Source organism: Phaseolus vulgaris, chromosome 5 (genome assembly GCF_051622355.1).
Source record: "Phaseolus vulgaris cultivar YP4 chromosome 5, ASM5162235v1, whole genome shotgun sequence".
Taxonomy (NCBI): domain Eukaryota; kingdom Viridiplantae; phylum Streptophyta; class Magnoliopsida; order Fabales; family Fabaceae; genus Phaseolus; species Phaseolus vulgaris.
The window spans coordinates 42033355-42050172 of NC_143502.1; the positions used below are offsets into that span (position 1 = coordinate 42033355).

Sequence of the window (16818 nt, forward strand, 5' to 3'; positions counted from 1 at the left end):
AAATCATGTAAGAGGGCCTCATCAAGATATTTTCAGGAAGTTATGATAGGTTAAAGCTTTTTTCCAATGTTTTGACAACCTTGTGGAGGGCCATGGTGAATAGTATTCCAACAAGAGTTAATTTCTCTAAGAGAGGGGTGGAGTTGCCCGCACTATTGTGTTTGATGTGCCAAGTTGTGAATGAATCCTCACAACATCTTTTCGTACAATGTGATGTTGCCCATTATGTGTGGGATCGCTAGATGGATTGATGTTTTTGTATGTTCAGCACGTGGATTTGAAGTGTCATTTCGAACAAGTTTGCTTATCACAAGACACCTATAATAAGAATATGGTGTCGAAAGGTATGTGGGTAGCTGTGATTTGGAGTATTTGAAAACAACGTAATCTTATTATTTTCACGCAAGGGTTGTGGATGAGGAAGAAATTTTTCATATGACAACTGAAATGCTGGCTTTGGCTGAAACATAGAATTCGGGCCTTTAATCTTTCTTTTTCTGAATGGTTTGAGTCCGATCCTGTGTATTAAGAAATAGATGTGAAAGGGTAGGTAAAGCAAAGCTGGTTGGGTTATGGACGCTTGGGTGTGAAAACTCCCTTTGTTTGGATTGCTTGTGAGGGGATGATGAGATGGATCTTAGTGCAGCGGTGCGATATCACACAGAAGCAGGGAATGTTTTTTGACTTCTCTGGAGTGCTCTATTAAAAAGGCTGACTGTGGTGCTTGGTAATGAGCTGCCAGGTGCGGATGCAGCATGTGCAGGGTAATTTTATTTTAGCACAGGAACTAATAACTGATGCAGAAGTGGTGCATGGGGTCTCCCCAAGTGGGGTAGAATTATGCAGTAGTTAGACGGGGGTTGTTAATGCTGTAATCAGTTTTTCTCTTGTTTTGTTCTTGTTCCTACTAGGGAGATGGGACCTAGAGAACTATTGAAGTCTTCTTCGTCTTCTTTCGGTCGGGCAGGTGACTGGGTGATGAGCTGGGGTTCTTCTCGTCCTCCTGCTTATCCTTCGGCACTCGGGACTCGGTCGTCGGGTGAACACCGGATGGTGGGGGTACCTGCGAAGGCACTCTGACGCTCAAGTCAGTAAAGCGGGTGGTTAGCTCTCAGGTAGGTGAACAGTAATAATGACATACCTTATTCCTTGGAATGCGTGCTATTTATATTATTCTAATGGGCCTACCTTGTTGGGCCCGTTTATCGAAGTGGATACCGCTTAGGGTTGCATTACCTAATTCTTGATGATGGATTAGCTTTACTGATCTCGGTTTGAGCGTTAATTGTAATGAGGTTCGGCCATCGGCCAAATTCTCATGGTGAGGGTAGGCCATCGGCCAAATAAATGTGGTCTTCGACCGTCTCAGTTAAGTCTCCGAAGGTCTCGGCCATTCGTCTGTCAATGACACGTTGGGCCGGGACAAGTCAATATTATATTGAAAATATTGCTTCAAATTATTAAGTGGAAATGTGGAAGAATAAACATTAATAGCTAACTAATAAAACTACTGAATGATGACCTGCTCCCTAGAAAAATCCAAAAAATTTGACTTAAATACGAAAGTTCATTGTCAACAAGTGGAGAAAAAGACAATTTTCCTGTCCATATAAGCCCATCACAGATTAAATGGGATGGATTAGCATTTTAATTTGTTTGACTATGGCACTCTTTCGGTCTATTTTTTAGACAAAAAAAAATTGACAAATAAAATGCCTCATCTATTTAGTACTTGTAGGGTAGCGTGGGTTAGTCTAGTCCAAGTATTACGAGTGGTTGGGAAGGACAGGGGTAGTTCATCAGATCTAAAATTCACATACTTCAGAATGAACGAGGAGAGCGAAGATGTTAACCGAATCTGATATTGCGTGTAGATAGCAGTTGTAAGCGAAATATGGAAATAAGGTTTTTAAGAATTGACACATAGACCATATGAAAATTTTCACAATGGAAAAATTACAGGTTTAATCATGGATTATCTCAAAGGTATGATTAATATGTTTTTCATACTCAGATTGATGTTTAAAACCATTGATTTACATGAAGTCAATTAAAAAATGAAAGGTTAAAAGTGAGAGGTTGGGTTGAGCAAGATTATTTCAAGTTAGGAATGATGTTTTTTAAGATGGATAAGAATAGATGTTTGCATGTTTCGTGTTATCTATTTTAAACCTCACAATATGTCGTTGTTTTTTTAGAAGGGTTAAGGTATATCTAAAATATCATTTTTTATTATTATTTTTTTATCGATAAAAAAGAACTGAATGATGCCTGAGCTCTCCTGTTTCTGGAAAAATCCAAAAAAATTGACTTACATAAGAAAGTTCCAGGTCAACAAGTAAAGTAAAACACATTTTTCCGGTCCATACAAGCCCATCACTGATTAAATGGGATGGATTAACTTTTTAATTTGTTTGACTATGAATTAAATGTAAATGCTTGAAGAATCAACATTAAAACTCCCTAATTAAATGTGCAGTAATATAAATCTTCTACACGTTAACGCGTAAACATGCCGTAAATTTAACGACGTACACGTATATAGCTGGTCACAATAAACTAATTAATTCAAATTTTACAAACTTTATAAATTATTTCTATATTATAAATGCATTAAATAGAAGAAAAATGACTAAAGGGTCGTCCTTTAAAAATAGAAAGAATAAGGGAATGGAGGGGTTTGGTGAGAGGTTAAGAGAGAGTTTAGGGTATTAAAAAAATTTAGAAAGAGCAAAACAGACATTTGACATTTCATATGGAGGTGTAGGGAGAATGAGCCTCTTTTTCAGTGCATATAATCCCATCAGTTATTAAATGGGATGGGCTAAAATTTTAACTAAATAATTTGTATTGCTAAATTTAGAAACTAAATAATTGATAGATAAAACTTTGGTTGCTAATTAGATACCAATTTATAAACTATTTAACAATAATAGAAAATAATATAAACTAATTTAGAAACCAATTTTTGTTTTAGTTTCTAAAATGGTGTCTAATTTAGTTACTATTACAACTAATTATTTTGGTTTCTAAAAATTGGTTTCTATTTAATATTTTCTTGTAGTGGATGGTTGAGGTGAAGAAAGATATTGATTTTAATTTGTTCGACTAGGGCCAGTCTTTCGGTCTTTTTTTCTTTAACAGAAAACAATTGCCATGTTTCCTGGTCCATATGTAATATATATTATATGAAAAGGGTAATTTTACTCTTTCTTGATCGGTCATATACCTATTAGTTCGATTTGACGGATAATCCAACGTCAAAGTCATAATTTTTGGAAATTATTATTATAAATTCTCACATAATTATATCAGTGTAATAATATTAATTTAGATAAACATATTATAGAAATTAATCTTATTAATACACAATTAACGTGATTTTATTGTACAATATTCTTACCTCTTTAAATATTTTAATTTACTTACTCAATATTCCCTAATATATTACAAAATTATGCAGCAAGAACTGTAAAATTCCATGATAACATATGGCTGGCAGACTGAAATGTAGAGAATAGAGAACCAGCGCTGCCCCGGTTGGTATGATAATCAAATGCTTTTCTCATGGCATTGACTCACCCGCAGCCCACTCATCAACCAACCCAACCACATCATTGGATTTCAGGAAACTTTCGAAGAGCCAAACCAAAATTCCTGATAATGAATAAATCAATTGTAACTGTCTCAAGAACAAAAGGCCTTTGCACTTTAACAAATCCCCATTTTCCTTTAGGCGACCCTTATATATTTGTGCAAAAGATGCTGGAGAACTAACCATAAATCAGCCCCAACTACATCATGCAAAAGCTGCTACTACACAAGGCAAAGATGGCAAGAGTTAAGCCTATGCTATGCATAGAATTGGCGAACACTCTTGTACTGCATAAAGCCGAATTCCCGTTTTCAGAGTACATCATACCACAACATTGTCTTAGGCACCCTGAGTTGACATCAATAGAACTTGATCTTTCTAGTTAAACCCTAAACCCTACTAAATCTTAAATTAGTTATAAGTGTATATCTCTACGTGTTACAAGACTTTCTCTAAGTTTGATTCTCATCAAAATATTATACTTTATTGTATCTCATTATGAATTAGTGAAGTAAAATTCTAAATTTAATTGAAAAAAAAGTGTATATATATATATATATATATATATATATATATATATATATATATTGGTCCTACTTGGCAATGACATCTCAGAATTGCAGTCTCTATAATCTGCAGTTTTTAGGATAAACTTGTTTGAAAATATACTGATGGATAAGTTCTGAGTTAGCTTCATGAAAACACATAGTACCAAGGCATGAATGAGTAAGAAATTGAGTTCGGAACAAACCAACTTAACTTTATCCTTCTAATTTATTTCCCTTTACACATATATATCCACAAGGAGAAAAATATTAAGCTGGTTGCAAAGACATCAAAGGAAGAGGTAAGGGATGCAGTGTAAGAGGGTGATGGCTCAAAAATTCCTGAATTTAACTTCAATTTCATCCAAGGATCTTGGGAAACCATCAAGGATGATATTCTACAAGCGGTTCAAAGCTTTGAGAGTACATGAATAATCCCAAAAAGTTGTAAGTGGTCCGTTATTGCTCTTGAACCTAAGATAAAGGACCCCACGAATTTGGATGAGTATAGACCAATATCACTTGTTGGTGCAATATATAAGATCGTCTCTAATAGAATGAAATGTGCTCTCGCTAGAGTTATTAATATAAGACCAATCTTAATTAGCTTTTCCAAGAGATAAGGGCTTGTTGGAAGCACGTTGTAGCTAATGAAGTGGTGGAAGATCTTACGAAGGAAAAGAGGTCAAGACTAATAATAAAAGTCCATTAAAAAGCTTATGACTCTGTGTTATGAGAATTCTTCTACTATATGCTTAGTAGACCAGGCTTATGTGAGAAATGACTGATGCTTGGAATCATCTTTTGTGTTTGTTTTGGTTAACGGTAGTCCTACCCAATAATTCATTCTTACAAGGGGTCTAAGACAAGGGACCCAAATCGCTCATTTTCTCTTTTGGTAGGCCTAGTAAGGAAAATAGTGAACGAAAATAAGCTGAAAGGGGTGAAAGTTGGGGATAGCCAGGTAGAACTTTCAATGCTCTACTTCCCAGATGACACTTTGATGGTTTTGCCAAGCTACAAACCAAAATGTTATCATAATTAAGACAATCTTCAGATGTTTTGAATTAGCGATTGGTTTAAAAGTGAATTTTCATACGACGAGGATTGGAGTTGTAGGCGTCCAAAGTCATCAGCTAGCAGTCTATGCCAATATACTTAACTGTGCTCAAATGTCAATCCCATTCAAACATTGGCTTAAAAGTTGAGGGAAATCCTAGAAAAATAGAGTTTTGGAAGGAGGTTGTGGAAAAAGTAAGGAGGAAACATCCAAATGCAAAGGGAAGAAGCTAACTTATTATTACTAACTTATATAACATATTATTAATTTTAACTTTACTAACTTATATAGCATATTTCCGCATATATCAAAAGCTGTAACAATCCTCTATGTCTTAATATTTTCTCATTACTTTTCTCGAGTTTAAACAGTAAGTATTTGTTAATAAAAATTTCTAAAGATAAACTTTAATAGAAAAATTAACAAAGCAATGACATAATAAAAATAGCTAGAGTGATTATTGTTGGCAACTCTAGTTTACAAATCCATAATAATATTTTAACTTTTATTACTGCTATAACCAATCCAAAACAACACAGACTCGGAAAAGAAAACTGATTAAAGTAAAGCACCTAATAACCTTAATAATATTTTTAACTTTTATTACTGCTATCACCAATCCTAAACAACACAGACTCAGAAAAGAAAACTGATAATAGTAAAGCACCTAATAACCTTATTCTTGTACAATCATCACTTTCCCTTGTTACAAGGTTGTTCTATTATTCTCATCATGAGTAAGCTTTTACCTAGCCAAGGGCATTAATTCGGATTCACTCCACGCTGCAACTGAATACTTAGGATCAGCACCATTATTATGCTCTGTTCTAGCTAATTCAGTCGCTAAAGTCTCCTGTAGTTCAATCACCACCACACTCATCATTGGCCTTTCATTTGGATTTCGAGAAACACAAGCCATTGCTATTTCTAGGGCTTTCCATGCGGAGTTAATGTCAAAATTTCCTTCTAACCTTGAGTCAACTATGGCCCTGATATCCCCCGTTGGTATCATGGAGCTAACTCGTTCACTTATGTGACCATTTTCTTCATTCCTTCCCGTTACTGATTGATTTGTGATTATTTCCAAAAGAACAACTCCAAAACTATAAACATCACTTTTCTGTGTCAATCGATTGGAAGAGTGGTAGCTGCAGGAGAAGTCATGAAACCCAAATTAGTTACTCTCTGCGGATTTTGTGATGATAACTCAAATATTCACGTGGAAATGACAGAAAGGGCAATAATTGAAATACTTACTGAGGGTCAAGATAACCAACAGTACCAGCAACAATAGTTGACACGTGAGATCCCCCATCATCTGGGACAACTTTGGATAGACCGAAATCAGATAATTTTGCTTGGAAGTGTTCATCCAACAAGATGTTTGTAGATTTTACATCTCTGTGGATTATAGGAGGCTTGCAACCATTTTGCAGATATTCCAACCCTGATATTAAATTTATAATTACGGCAAACGTGTTAAGTAGGTAAAAGCGAGTTTACAAAAATTCATAATTTGAATTTTACTTTCTAACCTTGGGCTGTATCCACTGCTACACGAAGTCTTTCCTTCCAGCTCAAGAATGGTGATTCATTGTATTTACCTACAGGAACAAGTTCTGTAACTTTCTATACATGTTTGTTTTTGTTCAGTACAAGTTAGTCATACGACTCATACAGTTCTCCAATATTACAAATTCTATATCAACAGTTTCAGAAATGAAATCAAATTTGGAAATTGATTTCAGTAATTTTTAACAAGAAAATAATTTTATTTGGAACCAACCTGAGAGATGTTCTCGTAAGTTCCCTTTAGCCATGTACTCATATATGAGAGCCTTGTTGGTTTCTTCGTTACAGTAACCAATAAGGGATGTCAAATTTTTGTGATGAACTCTGATTAAAAGTTTAACCTGAAAATCAAAATCACAACCATGTTAAACCATATAGGTTTGGTACCAAAATCAGAAACCTAGAGTAAACTGATTAATAACTTACCTCTGCCTGAAATTGTTTATAACCATGAACTGCTGATGGGGAAAGCATTTTCACTGCAACTGGAGTGTTATTGATAAAGCCCAGGTAAACTGTTCCAAAGCCTCCTTTACCAATAATTCTATTGAAATTGTTAGTGATTTGAAGGACATCATTGTATGAATACATTTGACTTTTGCGTGACTGGAGCGAATCATCCTTTTCTGTGGATTGTTGTGAAATCTTATTCTGATGATTTACTGCCACCGAATCTGTAAATTTTTCAAAAATATTTTGAAAATGAATAGCTTAAAATTAACTTTATGGTAAAATGTTAATAGAAAATACGAACTTTCCGTAATTACTTCAGCATTACCTTTTGATTTTTTCCTTTTACAGATCCACAATATTGCAACTGCTATTAGAAGAATTAAAACCCCACTAATTGATACTAGTAGTATGGGTGTAACTATGTTTTTCTTTTTCGTCTCGTTGCATTCACCAGATTCACATAGATTTGGATTTTGACCCACACTACCATGGAAAGAAATCATAGAAAAAATATGTTTCAAGTCTCAGTAAACGTTACAAATAATCCATAATTTAAATACATACTTCAATTTATTTTGCTTGAGCTCAGAAATTTGTGGATCATTTATAAATGAATCTCAAATGCCTTAAATATAAGTAATTAATAATCATCAGCATCATAAGTAACCATATTATGAATTTGAGACCTTTTTGTTAGATTCATACCTTAGTGAGAGAGAACCTTCGTGTGATTTTTCAATAAGTGAAGAGGGAATTGAACCGGAGAGGTCATTCTTCTCCAAGTTTCTAAAAAAAATATCGTTTCTATTATCTGATACAGAGGAAAATATATAGTGTTCCAGTAAATGAAGTAACTTACAAGATCTTCAAGTGTTGCAACTGAATCAGAAAATCAGGAACTTCACCAGTTAAGTTATTGTTAGATAAATCCCTGGAAAACAAATAGCTTAGCTATAGTAAGTATGTTTAAATCTTGATACATGTGCCGAAAGTCAAAAGAATATCTTACAGATAAGTGCATGGCATAATTATAAAAAGATATAACACACCAGTTTTGTCTGGTCTCGTCTATTTTTGGAGTGTGTGAAATAAAAGAAAAACAAAAAAAACTCACAACTTCTCCAACATGATGAGATTTGAGATTGAAGTGTCTATGTTTCCTGACAATCCACTTGAAGATAAATTCCTGTTTTGTCAAAGAATAGTTATATTTATATACAATGTCATATGAGTTTTATAAAGCAAAAATAGAAATTTGGGCAGGAAGACTTACAAAGTTGTGATTCTTGGGACCTCATTGTCGCCATAAGTACAGTTCAAACCATCCCACAAGTAGGTTGCAGGGGCGCATGGATCACCTTGCCAATCTCTTTTCACTCCATAAACTGACTTGATTCTTGTAATCGCATCAACTTTTTTCAAATAAAAATTTAAAAAAGAAAAAAAAATAGTTCAGACCACTTGCAGTTGTGCGTGAACTAATTAGAGAAATGGATTTGAGATATATGAGAAATTTTAATCTCTTTCTCCGCATACCATCTCCTTGGTACGTATCTGATTGATGGGATTCTATTAATCTGTAAGATTCGATGGCATTGATGATTGGAGGTAGGGTTGAATTTTCGGTCCTCTCCAGGGAAAATTTAATTTCTTTCCCGCTGAGGCCTGTCGGGCCACCTATACTGTTGCCGCCCATGTACAGCGGAGAACAATTTGCATACCATAATTTTCCGTTCAACATGACGTTGAATCTTCTTGTCTGATTGGTGGTTAACACTTGAACATCCATGAAGTGCATGTAAACATAGAATTGATCAGTTTCGTTTTCTGGCTCCCAGCTTATTACCAACGGAGCATTAGCATTTACAGCTGTAACTGCAGTGCTCATCACAATAGCTGGCGGGTGGTATTCGGACTCGGTGATTATAATCTTATCAGAGATCGAAACACTTAATTTTGTCGAATCATTGATGTCGCTAGCTTCCCAGTAACGATCATAACGATCGTCCTTGTACCTGAGAGAAACCAAAATTAGTCCTTGTACCTGAGAGAAAAAGTTCAATCCAAAAGTAGAGTTCACCTGTAGCTTTTGTTTGAACCTAAATCCCACCGCCTTTGAGTTTCCCACGATCCAGATTGAACATAAAGATTATCTGTCAAAGTTCTCAGTTCTATGGCTGATATAAATGGTGTTCCAAGGCCTGTGTCAACCAGACAGATTTGTACATAGTCTTGTGTAGGTACATGTATGATCTCATTGTATTGGAAAATGGATGCATTGTGTATAGTCACTGTATGCCAGAAGTTAGGTCCCAGAAGAAGACCAAATTTTGGTGTCTTATTCAGCCCATCATAATTTCCGTACAAATAAACAGTCCGGATAAGATACTTAGAGTTTATTGTGATGTTTATTTTGTAGCAGTTCCTTCTTCCTTCAGGGAAGCTTCTCACATTCCACATCTGTTGCTGAGACATCCCTTTGAGATTGTAAAAAATAGACACTCACTCACACTTAAATTCTCTCTAAAAGAAACACTCTTCTTTGATTCTCTCTATTGTATTTCTTTCTGTGGTGTATCTTACAATTGAGAGAGCATCCTATTTATAGGCTTTAGGAAGCTCTTCTAGAAAAGTCTTCATTATGGCCTTAAAACCCCACTAACAACACAATTAAAATCCCACTCACAACTTTTGACCTTTTACATATCCAAACTCCCATTCTACTCTTTTCTAGTAACTTCTAACTTTAAAACCCACAAATTACATTAAAGTTTATTCAACAAAACTCCCCCATAAACTTAAATGTTTCTACCATCCATCATGCCAATCATCTTCTTGAATTTGTCGAAAAAGACTTTCGGTAGCGGTTTTGTGAAGATATCAGCAACTTGATCTTGACTTGCCACATGCACCAATTCCACAATTCCTTTCTTCACATGATCACGAATAAAGTGAAAACGAACGTCAATATGTTTGCTTCTTTCATGGTTCACTGGGTTCTTTGCCAACTCAATTGCTGATTTGTTGTCAACTTGAATCACAGTTGCATCTAGTTGCTTTAGCTCCATCTTACTCAACAAGTTTCTTAGCCATATCGCATGACATACACACCAAGATGCTGCCACATATTCAGCTTCACACGTCGATAGCGTCACGATCGGTTGCTTCTTTGAAAGCCAAGAAAATGCTGTGTTGCCCATAAAGAATACATATCCCGATGTACTTTTCCGATCATCTATGTCTCCGCACCAATCGCTGTCAGAGTAACCCACCAACTTGTAATCTTCTGCTTTTGAGTAGAACAATCCGAGTGATACAGTACCTTGGATGTACCGTAGGACTCGCTTCAACGCCTTCCAATGTGAGTAAACCGGTTCCTCCATGAATCGACTTATGATGCCGACACTTAATGAAAGATCCGGCCTTGTGCATGTGAGATAACGAAGGCTTCCTACCAAACTCCGGTATCTACTTGCATCGACACGTTCTCCTCCATCGAACTTTGAGAGTTTTGCACCTGGTTCCATTGGTATTGATACTGGGTTGCAATTTTCCATCTTGTACTTCTTCAAAATCTCCTTTGCATATTTCTCCTGTGATACAAAAATACCTGTCTCTTTTTGTCTAACTTCCAAGCCAAGGAAAAACTTCATCAATCCCAAATCTGTCATCTCAAATTCCCGTCTCATTGTGCCCTTAAACTCTTCTATCATATCATTATTGTTACCCATAAAAATGAGATCATCAACATAAAGAGCAACAAATATCATGTTACCTCCATTGTTCTTTGCGTAAAGAGCATGCTCGTAAGGACATTGCTTGAACCCGTTCTCCTTGAAGTATGTATCGATACGAGTATTCCATGCCCGCGGTGCTTGCTTCAACCCGTAAAGTGCCTTCTTCAATTTTAGCACCTTCTTCTCCTCTCCGATTTTCATGTACCCAGGTGGTTGTTCGATGTAAACTTCTTCTTCAAGCACACCATTCAAGAATGCCGACTTGACATCCATTTGAAATATCGGCCATTTAAATTGAGCCGCTTGGGAAATGAGCAATCGAATTGTCTCCATTCTTACAACGGGAGCAAACACCTCATCGTAGTCAATTCCCTCCTTTTGTTTGTATCCCTTCGCAACGAGTCGCGCCTTGTACCTCTCTATCTCGCCTTGAGCATTCATCTTTTTCTTGAATATCCACTTCACACCAATGGGCTGACTTCCCTCTGGCAATTCTGTTAGCTCCCATGTGTTGTTGCGGTCAATCGCTTTAATCTCCTCATCCATGGCAGTTTGCCACTTCTTGTCTCGCACCGCCTCTTCAAAGCTGATATTTTCAGCATCTGCCAAAAGACATACTAGGTGTACCTCATTTGTCGAATCATACAAATCATGCAAACTTCGAATTTTAGGTTGTCGTGGTTCATCTTCATCATCGGTTGTTTCGGAATTTATACTTGTCGGTGATGATTCTCCAACTTCAATCATAACCTCTGAAGAATTGTTCCAATCCCACTCGCTTGCTTCATTTATTTGCACATCACGACTCACCGTCACCTTCTTGCTTATTGGATCAAGTAGCTTGTACCCTTTTGTCTTCTCATCATACCCAATAAAAACATACCTTTTGCTTTTGTCTTCGAGCTTCGTTCTTCGTTGATCTGGTACGTGTGCATAAGCCACACTACCAAACACTTTGAGATGAGAAACTGTTGGCTTTTGTCCGCTCCATGCCTCTTGTGGTGTTTGATCATCTAACTTCACATGTGGACATCGATTTTGCACATAGATGGCGCATTGCACAGCTTCCGCCCAAAATTCCTTTGGCATCTTTTTGCTCTTAAGCATTGATCGAACCATGTCGAGAATGGTCCGATTCTTCCTCTCGGCCACACCATTTTGTTGAGGAGTGTATGGTGCAGTTAGAAATCGCCTTATGCCTTGCTCCTCGCAATACTCCATGAAAGTCGTTGAAGTATACTCGCCACCTCTATCAGATCGTACAGCTTTGATCTGTTTATCAGTTGTCCTCTCCACCATCACCTTGAACTTTTTGAACACCTCAAATGCCTCGGATTTTTCTTTCAGAAAGTAAACCCAAGTTTTCCGTGAGAAATCATCAATGAAGGTAATGAAATACCTTTTACCGCTGAAGGACTCTGGAGTAATTGGTCCACATATGTCGGTATGAATCAATTCGAGAGGTTGCTTAGCCCAATATTGAGCCTTTTTTGGAAACGAGGTTCTCACATGCTTGCTGAGCACACATTCTTCACAAAATTTTCCCTCGTAGTCCATGTTGGGTAGCCCGTGCACCATATTCTTCTTCGCTAACTCTTTTAGTCCACCATGATGTAGGTGACCAAAACGGAGATGCCACAACGATGCCTTATCTTCTATGTTGACTTGCAAACATTTTTCTCGTATGCTTCTCAAATTCAACTTGTACATCCGATTTCTTGCCATCTCAATTCGGGCAACCAAACGCCCTTGCTTGTTCTTCAAGTGTAGGAGTCGATCTTTCAAAAATATCGAGTAACCTTTCTCCGTGAGTTGCCCCATACTCAAAATGTTGGTCTTGAGGTCTGGTACGTAATAAACATCTTGGAGTGACCCAATTAAGCCATCCTTTTGTAAGTAGCAAACCGTACCTCGCCCTTTGACCTCCACCTTTGATGCATCTCCAAATGAAACATGACCATCTTCAATCTTTTGCATATCTTTGAATAGGTACTCATGACCGCACATATGGTTGCTTGCTCCAGAGTCGAGGTACCACAGAGTGTCATTGTTAATGTTGACTTCATCTTGAGCCATCAAGAGAACACCTTCATTCGTTTCGACTTCCAAGGCTAGGTTGGTTGTTTCTTCTATCTTTATATCAGCACGACAATCTTTTGCAAAATGCCCCACTTTACCACAATTGTAACATTTGTCAGAGTTACAATCCTTCGCATAGTGACCATATTTGTGACATTTGTAGCACTCGATGTTGGAATAATTCGATCGGCCGCCTCTTCCTCTACCACGTCCTCTTCCACGCCAATTTGGTTGGCTCGACTGTTCCTTCTCCTTATAGTACCCTTCATGGTTGCTGCCTTTTCCACCACGACCGTTTCCATGACTTCCACGACCACGCCCTCTATATTGAGAATTTTGATGATAGAGTACCTTTTCGTCTTTGATTGACGCCTTGGTTTGAAGTGCTTGCTCGAGTGTTTCCTCCTTCTTCTTCTTCTTTCGTTGCTCGTGTGCCTCGAGAGAACCGGCGAGCTCGTCGACTGTGAGCGTCGCAAGGTCCTTTGACTCTTCTATCGCGCACACAATACTCTCAAAATTGTCTGTTAATGTTCTCAAAATCTTCTCCACAACTCGTGCATCGGTTAGAGTTTCACCGTTTCGGTTGAGTTGATTCACCACAGCCTGTACACGCGTGATGTAGTCAGATACACTTTCTGACTCCATCATCTTCATGTTCTCCAACTCGCCACGCAGAGTTTGTAGACGCACTTGCTTAACTCGGTCAGCTCCTTTGAACACCTTCTCCAATATGTCCCATGCTTCCTTTGAAGTGGACGCACCAGCAATCTTCTCAAAAATTGCCTCATCAACAGCTCTATACAACATGTACAAAGCTGCCTTATCTTTCGATCGCATCTCTTTCAATGCCTTGGTTTGAGCTGCCGTATAACCCGTGGTATTGGTCGGTTCTTCAAAACCTTCTTCGACCACCTCCCATGAATCCTGAGAACCGAGAAGAGCTTTCATTTGAATGCTCCAGTTGTCATATCTGGTCGCCTTCGTTAACCGTGGTAGCGGTATTTGACCCGTCACATTCGCCATTGGCTCTTGATACCAAATTGTAAAAAATAGACACTCACTCACACTTAAATTCTCTCTAAAAGAAACACTCTTCTTTGATTCTCTCTATTGTATTTCTTTCTGTGGTGTATCTTACAATTGAGAGAGCATCCTATTTATAGGCTTTAGGAAGCTCTTCTAGAAAAGTCTTCATTATGGCCTTAAAACCCCACTAACAACACAATTAAAATCCCACTCACAACTTTTGACCTTTTACATATCCAAACTCCCATTCTACTCTTTTCTAGTAACTTCTAACTTTAAAACCCACAAATTACATTAAAGTTTATTCAACAGAGATCAGATGCTATTGACTTGCTCACACCAGTAGTTATGAAATTTGCATCTGAAATGTAATCTATGCCTGTGGACTCTTCAGTATATTTCTCATCGGCACTAGCTCCGCAGTCTATGCTGATGAAACCTAAAACATAAAAAAATATGCTTATGAACAATGGGAATTGAGACTTCAGCTAAAATTATGATAAAATGAAGTTCATGTTTTCCATCATCAAACCTGCTTGGTTCTGAGCTTGAATAAGTAAACCACATAGAGAAGCAATGAAGAAAGTCACCAACACTCTGTAGGGTGACAGATATACGAGCACCATATTTTTAAACTTTTACCTGACAAAGAATTGTGGTTAGCTTACAGAGAAGACGTTTTATTTTTTTTTAATTTTTTTTACAGAAATGAATGTTTAATTCTCAATTGCATATTTCAAAATAAATTTTCATACTAACATTTAAAATATTTACATCTAACCAGATTTAAAAAGAGTGATGATATATATACTGACAATTATTAACCAGATTATATAATTGCAGAGAAAAATAATTTTTTATTAAAATAAAGAATTTTAAAATTATATTGATAAATTGATTGTGAATCTCAATTTACAATTTTCTCATTTAACAAATCTAACTCAAACAAAGAGTACTTTCAATTGGCTGAAATTCAAAATAACTAAGTCGGGACCCAACTCAAGGTTTTTTTTTATTTGTTTGTTTAATTAAGTTTTAAATACTTTATAAATTTAAATATATTTTTGTTGAGTTTTTATTAACAATTTTTTTTATTTTTTAAGTATCTGCATTTGTAAAAATAAAAATTATTCTAAGAATAATTTTTTTTAATATAGACTCAGTTAAAAACACCTAAATTATAAGAGGGTTAAAATTTAATTAAGTTTATTTAGTCAAAATACACCCAACAGGCTCACGCTATCTAAACCAACTTTAATTTTTTTTATCAGTAAAAGAAGTAAAATAATAATAAAGAATATCTCAACCCTAATATATCACATCTTAAAGCAAATATACAAGTTTAATTAATTACTCTCTTTTTTAAACGATAAATAATTAACTCTTAAGACTCTAAGTAGCTTCTTTTTTTTTTAATATTTATTATTTTATCTAATAAAATAATTTAACCTGTATTCAAAATTTTATGAACTACCATCGTGGTAAATGTTTAGTTGCAACAACTACCTATAAAAGTTATAATCTTTCTAATTGGTAAATGACCATGTTTAAAAATTAGTAATATATATGATATATCTAACTAATATATATCTAAATTTACACTTACTATGCTACTCGTTAAAAATATATATCTAAGTAATATTTTTTTGTCAAGAACAACAAATAAATAAAAATATATCCAAATAACATAGTAAGTGTAAACTAGAAGAAGTAGATTATTGAATCTTATTCTCATGTTTCTTTTAATCAGTAATAAAAAATATATTAAATAAAGAAAAAAAAATTAATGAATCTTATTTTTTTATTAATAACAAAAAATATATTAAATAAAGACTAGGATGGCTACTCCAACTCATAAAAATTTTTAACATTTATTCTTAACATGTAACTATTTTTTTGTCTCGAGTTACTGACCGAAGTAGTATAATATGTGAAGCTTAATAAATTATGTTACCTTGGTTAAACTCACACGTACTTTCTGTTTAATAAGAGTAATTTGGAGATTATGACTATACCATATAAAAGATATTAGAAAAGAAACATAAAAGAGAGGAGACGAACAACATGCATGCATTTAAGAAAGAAAAAAAGCATAGAAAAAGAAAGCACTGCAGAAACATATATATCTGAAGTTGTGAATCAAAATAGGCCATAATAGAAAGACACCGTGTAATTGCTTGGGAAGGTGTTTCTCTGCAGCTACTGTGATATCCCTCCAAGGTAGGTTTTTGGTGGATGAATAATGGAGTTGGAGAGTATTTAATATGGTTATGATGAAAACTATTTGACATCGCAAGCTTTGTCGTTTACAGTAAAGACAATGTGGAATAATTGCAGTGATAGAATTAAGCCCATCACTGATTAAATGGGATGAATTAACATTTTAATTTGTTTGACTATGGCACTCTTTCGGTCTATTTTTAGAAAAAAAAATTGACATGTTTAATTTCCTCGTCCATACATAATATATTATGTGAAAAATGTAATATAAAAAGGATTTCTTTACTATAATAACCATATTATAAATTTATATATAACTAAAATTGTTTTTACAAAGTTCTAGAAACTATTTCTCTTTAATCAGAGTGGGTTGACTTCTCGAATCTTCTTAACTTTTCGAGTTGGACTCTCGGATTGGGCTCTCAGATAACTCCTGCTTCACGTTGGATCTAAGGCTGGCAAGCTTCCTAAGTGAGCTGGATCAACTGGATCTTTTCGGCTTCTCCTCTCGATCTCCTCTCACGATTGAGA

At 35.7% G+C, this 16818-nt stretch overlaps 1 protein-coding gene across 1 annotated transcript; it reads right to left on the reverse strand.

Annotated features, from left to right (window-relative positions):
• Positions 1-5781: 5781 nt before the first annotated feature.
• LOC137834541 (LRR receptor-like serine/threonine-protein kinase IOS1) lies at positions 5782-16300 on the reverse strand. The gene is made up of 15 exons (XM_090302108.1): positions 16234-16300; positions 14600-14709; positions 14378-14506; positions 9306-9726; positions 8762-9240; positions 8499-8637; positions 8340-8411; positions 8085-8156; positions 7931-8011; positions 7551-7708; positions 7199-7446; positions 6987-7113; positions 6736-6804; positions 6458-6647; positions 5782-6348 (listed from the first exon to the last, which is right to left on the reverse strand). The coding sequence occupies exons 2-15, from the start codon at positions 14691-14693 to the stop codon at positions 5946-5948; spliced, it is 2682 nt and encodes an 893-aa protein (XP_090158234.1). The 5' UTR covers positions 14694-14709; positions 16234-16300; the 3' UTR covers positions 5782-5945.
• Between the last annotated feature and the right edge of the window lie 518 nt (positions 16301-16818).

Bases quoted from the DNA above. Each gene is read 5' to 3' on its own strand.
- LOC137834541 (XM_090302108.1), bottom strand. From the start codon at position 14,693: ATGGTGCTCGTATATCTGTCACCCTACAGAGTGTTGGTGACTTTCTTC. The intron at 8,157-8,339 runs GTGAGTTTTTTT...TTTGTTTTCCAG, and splicing joins CTCATCATGTTGGAGAAGTT to GGATTTATCTAACAATAACT. The intron at 8,012-8,084 runs GTAAGTTACTTC...TATTTTTTTTAG, and splicing joins TTGCAACACTTGAAGATCTT to AAACTTGGAGAAGAATGACC.